The sequence below is a fragment of the Bombus impatiens genome, unplaced genomic scaffold (genome assembly GCF_000188095.3).
Source record: "Bombus impatiens unplaced genomic scaffold, BIMP_2.2 scf_0019, whole genome shotgun sequence".
NCBI classification, from domain to species: Eukaryota; Metazoa; Arthropoda; class Insecta; order Hymenoptera; family Apidae; genus Bombus; species Bombus impatiens.
Window position 1 is genome coordinate 1,562,500 of NT_176438.1, and position 8,356 is coordinate 1,570,855.

The 8,356-nt window shown below is 43.8% G+C and overlaps 1 protein-coding gene across 6 annotated transcripts in view; it reads right to left on the reverse strand.

Moving 5' to 3' along the window:
- Positions 1-8,356, reverse strand: part of LOC100744275 (disco-interacting protein 2) — a 43,560-nt gene that overhangs the window by 10,788 nt on the left and 24,416 nt on the right. For 4 of the 6 annotated variants that reach the window (XM_033318822.1, XM_012381718.3, XM_012381714.3 and 1 more), the window contains 3 exons: positions 4,392-4,529; positions 798-992; positions 4-482 (listed from right to left, as the gene is read on the reverse strand). In XM_033318822.1, coding sequence (XP_033174713.1) covers positions 4-482; positions 798-954 — 636 coding nt within the window. In that variant the 5' untranslated portion in view covers positions 955-992; positions 4,392-4,529. The remainder of the gene's footprint in view (positions 1-3; positions 483-797; positions 993-4,391; positions 4,530-8,356) is intronic. The other 2 variants (XM_012381726.3, XM_012381746.3) reach the window with 1 other exon arrangement.

The following is an 8,356-nucleotide window of genomic DNA, read 5'->3' on the forward strand; positions in this document are numbered from 1 at the left end:
GGCCTCGAGCGACCTGGGCAATCCCGCGGCGACCGACAGTGGCTCGCCAACGGCGGAGGTCATAGAGCCGCCTTCCGGTTTCGGAGCGTTCGGATCTTTGGGATTGGCGGCGATTTCCAGCTCGATGTCATCGTCCTCGTAGAATTCAGGCAACGGTCGTCGTTTCGGTCGTTTCAAAGTATTCAACAACTGTTGAATCTTAGCGGATACTTTCCAGCGGCCGGTAGTGCCGGTGTTGTTCTGATCCTCGACCACGTGATAACGATTCACTCGATCAGCGCCAGGTCGCCTGGTCGACTGCTGTGCAGCCGGAGTGTTGCTGGTGTGCGTCACGTCCGGCGGCTGGATGTTGCAGTACGCGTGAGGCGTGTATTCCGCGATATCTGTGATGTCCGCGCAAGGAGGTCTCCTAGCCGGTGGTCTCGGAGGCGGAGGCGTGTCTCGCGCCGAACCGGTGCTGCTGGTATCCGACAGTCCTGTGCCTAAAATTCCCCCATGCAATCACACCGACAGCCATGAGAATCACCTCTTCGTCGTTATTTCTCGATGGTACTAAACTGCTGTACCACGAGTCGCTTGTCTCGAGTATCTCGAGTATCACAACGGATTTGCATTAACCGTACGGAACGCAAGCGCTGCGTTCAATTAAAAAGTCGCATAACCTGTTCCATCGTTTGCCGTGTGCAAATAGGTAAACGATCGAGCTAGCTATACAGTGAGCAAGATGAAGGGAATTTATCGTAGCGATAGAAGGAGACAAGCGAAAGAATACAATAACGATATCTGAGGATATATACCCGTTGGACCACCAGCACCAGGACTCTCTTCGGTGACGACGCTGTCCTCGTCGCTACTCGACTCCCCGCTGTCGCGACGCTCTCGGTCGGGACTCCTAGCCATCACGGAGGTTCTTTTCGATGGCATCGGCAACGACGGCTTCGGACGACCCTGCATCGCTGCCAAAGCTTGTTGCACCGCCTCCTGGCGCACCTCTGGGCATTCAGAGTCGATTAATCAACCGAACGAGCTCGCGAACTTTTCATAACGCATCGGCATTAGCTGCTATAATAAAGAAGACACGCGAAAAAATCTTGCAACGCTCAACACCATAGCCTAAGTCGGTATGCGGCAAAGCTTTTACGCAACTTGCATAACAGTATGCTTTTTCCTTTTTTTTTTCTACGTTCACGCGTGTCCTTTCAATTCCTAACGAGTGTCTGCTCGGTATAGAGACACATTGGCATTCGCATGGAAATTTCGACGATTTTCAAACTCGTTCCACGGCGAAAGAATCCAGCAAATTCGAAGTTTCTAGGCTCTCGTAGCTGGCTGCTGGGCTAATCTGTCGAGAATTTGTCAAGAACCAAGCGCGTCGAATTATCTTATTTCTAGCGGTACACGAGCCTGCACTCTCACGTGCAATCGCGCAATTGCTCCGCGTAACGAGTTGTGTCCCGACGTTAGAACGTAATAACGATGGAAGTATAGCTCGGCCGGAAATGCAACGACTTGTTCATCCACTCTACTCGTCTTTATTACGCTTCGTTATGCCTTTCGATAGATTTGAAAAATATCCTTCTTCCATACAATTAAAAATACCTGGAACAGCGTCGACGCGCCGAACGATAAACGCGACAAGAATCAAAGACTCTTCGGTCACCGAAAATAGCTGCTAAACGAGGAAGAGGATGCATACAGCGACTATTGTGATCTTTCGATCACAGCAGTTTCCGTGTAAACGAGGCGCGCAAATGTTACTCGGATCGACACGGACTTACGTTGCGCGCTTCAAGTTGGTCCTCTTCGAGCGCTAACGGTGCACCAGCTGCGGGATGTGCCGGTCAAGCATCTCTCTTCCTCTGTATAAACCAAGTTTCTACACGGAGTTTAACGCACAGAGAACCGTTCGATTTTCGTTCCGTTCCGACGACTACTACCGATATAGATACACGTACGCGTGTATACGTAAGAGGCTTCGATTCGCCAACATGCAGAAAGCCCGTCCGATTTCCACGTTCCATCGACGACGCTTACTTTCGACGTTAAGCGGTTTTTACTTTGCAACGAGTTCGACAAAGGACACTTTCTTTCGACACATTTGCCAACGATCGTACGATACCAGGCTAGTCGCATCGTATAGCGTTACGTAGTAGCTACGGGTTTTACAGTTTGCTTAAAAGTAATTGCCCGCATACACGTTCAGACGCAGCGAATGCTTTGTCAGAGTGGAGACCACTGGCACCGAAAGCGCATTCCTTGCACTCGCCAACCATGTTTCCGTGTACCGAGCTAATCGAGCTTTTCATTCATTTACACGCAAGTCACGATTTTCAAGCGTGTCCAGTGCAGCGGATCTTAATTCTTCGATTAATAATACCGTGTGATCGAGCCGCGACGCACCCTCGATCAATACGATTCTCACCGATAAGACAGAGCAGACGAGGATCGCGTGGAATTGCCGCAGCGTAACACGGCGAAACGTCAGCGTGGAATCTTATTGATCGAGAATTCGTCGCGTCCAGTTTCTACGATTGCTGGGTTAACCCTTGCGACGACGGCCTCCTTACTAATTCCATCCATTACGTTTGAATATGTTGGAGTGGCTGGCCGGCGGAGCTGCACTGCACCGAGCACGAATTTCAAGATCCGTCGTGTTCCAGCGAAACGACACGAAGCAGGTGTTATCTCCGGGGAAGAAAGGTAACGCGGATTTTAATTACTTCATCGAGACGTAAAAAGCGTGGACGAAGGAAGAGGAAGGAGAGACAGGGAGAACCAGACGTTTACGATTGGTGGGAAACGCGAAGGAGGAAACGATAGCGGGGAAAAAGGAAGATAAACTAGACGGGAAAGCAAGGTAGGATGAAGCCGGTTTACAAGGGAACGAGTATCGAGGGACGGAGAGAATCGTTCGCCGTTACGCTTTCAATAAATAAACGGTGGCGCATGTATTTCGTATCGCCGTCGTGCGAGGGTTAAGGACTCGTTAACGTTTCTTTTCGTCGCTTTCGATCGTTTAACACTAGAACTACCGATAGTTAACACGAAGTTATTTCTACCAAAGTCAAAATGACTGGTCTTTAAAAAAATACGTAATAATAGAATATTTGTATATTTATCGATTTATTACTTTCTTACACGGGAGCAATTCCATGTTCCACGCATGACCATGATCTCCAAACGAGGGTCGACACATTTATAAAATTGTGGAACCAGTCAGTTTTACTGGTGTGGTGTTTCTAGTGTTAACATCCAGCGATCTAGCGATCGATCCGAAATCTTCCTGATAACTGATATCGTCGTATCGAATGATACGCGGTAAAAATTTGAAAAACGCGTGGCAAGCTGTACGAAACGAGGAAACTGGTTAATTGGGGTTCGATAAACAGATTGTAGGACCCTTTTACACTTTGACAAGTACCAGTCATTTTGACTGGTATTCGTATAATTAGCCTTGATACAAAATTATTTTCAGTTTGAATACATAAAGAACTAAATAAAATTCATTATATTATTCTTTTAGTTATCGTTGCGAAAGTCACTACAGCATTGAGGAAACAAAATATAACGCGAAGTAAGAATTTAAAAATAAAATTGTAAAACCAGTCATTTTGACTGCTATTGGTATAATTAGCCTTGATACAAAATTATTTTCAGTTTGAATACATAAAGAACTAAATAAAATTCATTATATTATTCTTTTAGTTATCGTTGCGAAAGTCACTACAGCATTGAGGAAACAAAATATAACGCGAAGTAAGAATTTAAAAATAAAATTGTAAAACCAGTCATTTTGACTGCTATTGGTATAATTAGCCTTGATACAAAATTATTTTCAGTTTGAATACATAAAGAACAAAATAAAATTCTTATATTATTCTTTTAGTTATCGTTGCGAAAGTCACTACAGCATTGAGGAAAAAAAAAATATAACACGAAGTAAGAATTTAAAAATAAAATTGTAAAACCAGTCATTTTGACTGCTATTGGTATAATTAGCCTTGATACAAAATTATTTTCAGTTTGAATACATAAAGAACAAAATAAAATTCTTATATTATTCTTTTAGTTATCGTTGCGAAAGTCACTACAGCATTGAGAAAACAAAATATAACATGAAGTGAGAATTTAAAAATAAAATTGTAAAACAAGTCATTTTGACTGCTATTGGTATAATTAGTCTTGATACAAAATTATTTTCAGTTTGAATACATAAAGAACAAAATAAAATTCTTATATTATTCTTTTAGTTATCGTTGCGAAAGTCACTACAGCATTGAGGAAAAAAAAAATATAACACGAAGTAAGAATTTAAAAATAAAATTGTAAAACCAGTCAATTTGACTGGTATGGTAGTTCTAGTGTTAATCGTCCAGCTGTGATGTACTCACCGGAATGATAGCGGCTCTCATTGCGCGTAAGTCTGCGATTGCCGCGTCTCGCAGCCGCTGAGTTCGAATTCCCGGTGTTTCCGGTGGAGCCGCCAGATCCCGGGGGACTGGCGATCCCGCCAGGTACTAGCCGGCCTCCTGCATGCAACACAACAACAACAACGCCACATAGACATAGAAAGGAGATCTACCAGGAGTGGCAGGGATCGCTAAATTTCTATCGTGTGTCTTCTACCACCGTACCCAGACGAACCACATTTCACCAACGTTCTTTCGTTTTGCAGGGCAGGCGTCTCGACAGGGCTGTACTTGGACAGGACGAAACGAATGGACCTTTGCGCGCGCTACGATCGCCTCAAGTATGGCATTTAAGTTCCGTTGGAATTTATTGGGTTGGCAACTAAGTGATTGCGGATTTTGTCGATACTACCTAATGAAAAAATCCGCAATCACTTAGTTGCCAACCGAATATCATCGCCTGCTGTTCAACTTGACCGACGGTGGAGCACGACGAAACTGGGCAAAGAAAGGGCGGTATACGAACAAATTCGATCCATTCGTCTCGACGTTATTATTCCATGGTGGGTTTCTCTTCTAAATTGGATGTGATCTGAACGAAGAAACTGGAAAGGGGTTGAAGAGAGTCGTTTGTTCGGGCAGGTTCTAAACGGCGCCGTCGATGATCGGTCGTTCCACCTTCGCAAGCTGCCACGACGACGATTTCACTTTTATCGATTGTTCGCAGCTGTGCAGTGGCGCAGGGAAGTCGGAAGAGGAGGTGGGCTGTGACGCGATTCGATCTCGCCGGCGGGACCACTTCCACGTAACTTGAATTCCAGTTGGCAGCTTTTAAAGACGCTTGGAATGCAACGCGGCGACTAAGCACCAGACCAACGTGTTTCGCGATTTTACTATCGGCGAATATGCGGATAAATCATACCAGTCTAGTCTCGTCCGACTCGTAGATGGAAATCTTTCAACGTTTGCGAAACGATCGGAAAGGTCTGCGTGCAATTTCACATATTAACAGCTACGATAGCGCTAAATTTTCAACCGACTCTACCATAAATCGATAAAGTAGAGCTTCATACCAGATTCACCATTTTCTTTAAATCGTCTCTTTCGTTCGACCAAAGGCATTAAACAAGGATATTGTACGACTGCTGTGTTTTCTCTCTTCGTTGTTTCTTCTTTATCTTTATCTGCCGCGGAACACAAGTTGCTGTTATTACAAATTGTACAGTTTTTAAGGACATTGCTCTGCTCAGGGAAATTAAACAACTCTAAAACGATCGATCATTTTACAACGTCGTTCGGTTAAGTAACAGTCTCTAGAAATTTGGTTTCGTCTGTTTCGTAGGAACAGCGTGTCGGTAACGATTCGATCGAGTTGGTCGCAACAACTCGCAGTCGCATACGACTTAACGGTCTTAGCAACTTTTCTTCATTATCGATACCGGCGTGTAGAAACTGCTGAACGCGTGTAACAGTGCATTTTAAAGACTGGCTATTAGTTTGAAAAAGAAAAGCAATCGGAAAAAATAATAAAAAAAAAGGAAAAGATAGAAGGGAGGGAAAAATAGAAGAAAAAAGGAGTAGAAGAGCGTCTCGTAAGCCATCTTTGGAACGTTATCACGAATTTCCGGGATTATCATCCGTTTGAATAAGCAAGTATGCGGAAACACGGTGTTTCGCGATTGTTTACACACAAATTGTCAATGCTCGAGCGAGTCGACTAATAGCCGATACGGAAAAATCGAGATGTTGCGGGCAGATTCGCGAGTGTGTCGAAGCAAGTCGCAAGAATGCCAACGGATGGCTGGCTGCGATCTCGAGTCACCCGAAGGTGGAACAACCGGTCTCGGCTAAGTCGAATTACAAAGGTATCTAAGGTGTAAAAGCATCTCTGCGCGAATCGGTACGTACGAGGGATTACAAGCAAGCGAGCTACATCAAAGAAAGAACGTGATAACCTCTTCAAGTTCTATGCACCTTTAAATCGTTCCACTGTTCTCCCCTTTTTCTCTTTCTTTGTTAAATCCTACGATCCATCGACATTATCTGTCCGTTAGGGTCTGGAAAATAGCAATGGATCGAATAGCAGATGGTAAAATAAGAAACTTTTGCGTGCTTTAAATTTCTAACAATTGAATTAACGTACTTTGGTCGGTCGTTGTGGCAATATTTAACGTTATCTAAATTACATACTTTCAGAGAAGATGAACATGAAGAGGTTGAACCACGTGTATGCCTGTGATCACTACTGATGAGAATGATGATTTACGGATTACTAAGATTAATTACGGATGAATCGTGACACGTGAAATGATGATGGCTCGAGCGATGATTCGATCCGGCGATCCTCTGCGACTCATCTGAACAGATGCCGCGTAGGAACGAGATCGAAATCATCGGCAAAAAAAAGAAAAAAAAAAAGAGAAAAAGCAAACGTGATCGATTAGATGAGACCAAAGTAACACGGAATGGGCTAAACGTATTCTCCGTTCGATCGATAAAGCACAATTAGACTGTTACTGTACATCATATCTACGTGCGTGGATAAAGATCTAAATCGTGCACACTTACGACAGACCATCAGCGATCGTGTTACGGAACAACACGGATTCGCTGAAAATAATCTATGTTATCTACACGCGTCGTTGCACGATACTAAACTCGCTAATTCGTTAACATTAGGAAATTTCATATGTACAATACGATCGATTTTACGATATCTTACGATCTGACTTCCAGTTAAATCGACAAGTACGTACTTTGTAACGAAGTTTCATTAATCGGCTTGTTTGCACGCGTTCGCGTTACAAATCGACCGAGAACCAAGGGCCTAACGATTAATTCGATCGCGTTCGCGACAACGTGATTTTTTTCTACGGTTAGCAATGGCACGGTGCAGAGAGATCGGATTCACGGGAAAAGCCAACGAGTGGTGGAAGCGCAGCCAGTGCCGTGAAGTGCGAAGCCCGAGGGGCTCGTCGCTTAATTAAGACGAGCACCAACGGCATCGCAATTATCCAACGAGTGCTCGACAGCCTGTCAGCTATTCAGCGATCCCTTTCTGATGCTTGCGTTCCTCGTAAATTTTTTTCCGCGTATAAAGACAACTCTTTGGAGGATATCGCGATTCTTGTACCTTCGCGAACCCTATTCTCCTCTCTTCTTTACGGCCCGACAATGCCGCTTTACCAAGTCCTCTGGAAATTTCTATCAAAGACTTTGCTTTACGTTATCTAGCGAACAACGTGGCGTTATATAAAGAAAAAAACATAAATAAATAAATAAAGACACACACAAACAAACACAGACGTGGTTGACGCGCACTTTTACACGTTCGATTAACTTCTTAAAAACAGATCGATAACGTTTTAATTGGAAGTCAGATTTCAGTCTTCTTAGCTTTTACCTTACGCGCACAGCGCGTAACGAACCGCACAGCGGTTAAATCAGACAAAGGGCCAGATAATCGGACGAAACGAAACACAAGTAGCTAGGAAGGAATTAAGAGAACTATTTAATTAATTAGGTCGGTATCGCTAAGTAAAGACAGACGAGGAAACGAAAAATCGGTGAGGAGAGAAAACTACATGAACAGTCGAAAATGCACACTGATTCGGTGAACGTAACAACATCGGATAACTAATGAAAATAATGTTTCCTACCGAAACGACAATCCACACATCACTAACAATGTGGTATCTCTAATGACTAAATGCTGCTCCGCTTAGTAGGTAAGTAGATTCCGCACGAGCCGCTGAGCTAAACTCTAATTCTCTAGGCGTGATACGAGATAAAGAAAATATATATATATATATATGTATGTATATAGGTAAATCTATCGTATATGGTATGTATATGTATATACGTTAAATCGTGCAATAGTTGGCGCTACCTGAATGATAGCGCTTCTCGTTGTGCGTGACACGGCGTTGCGTGCGGCGTGCACGTGG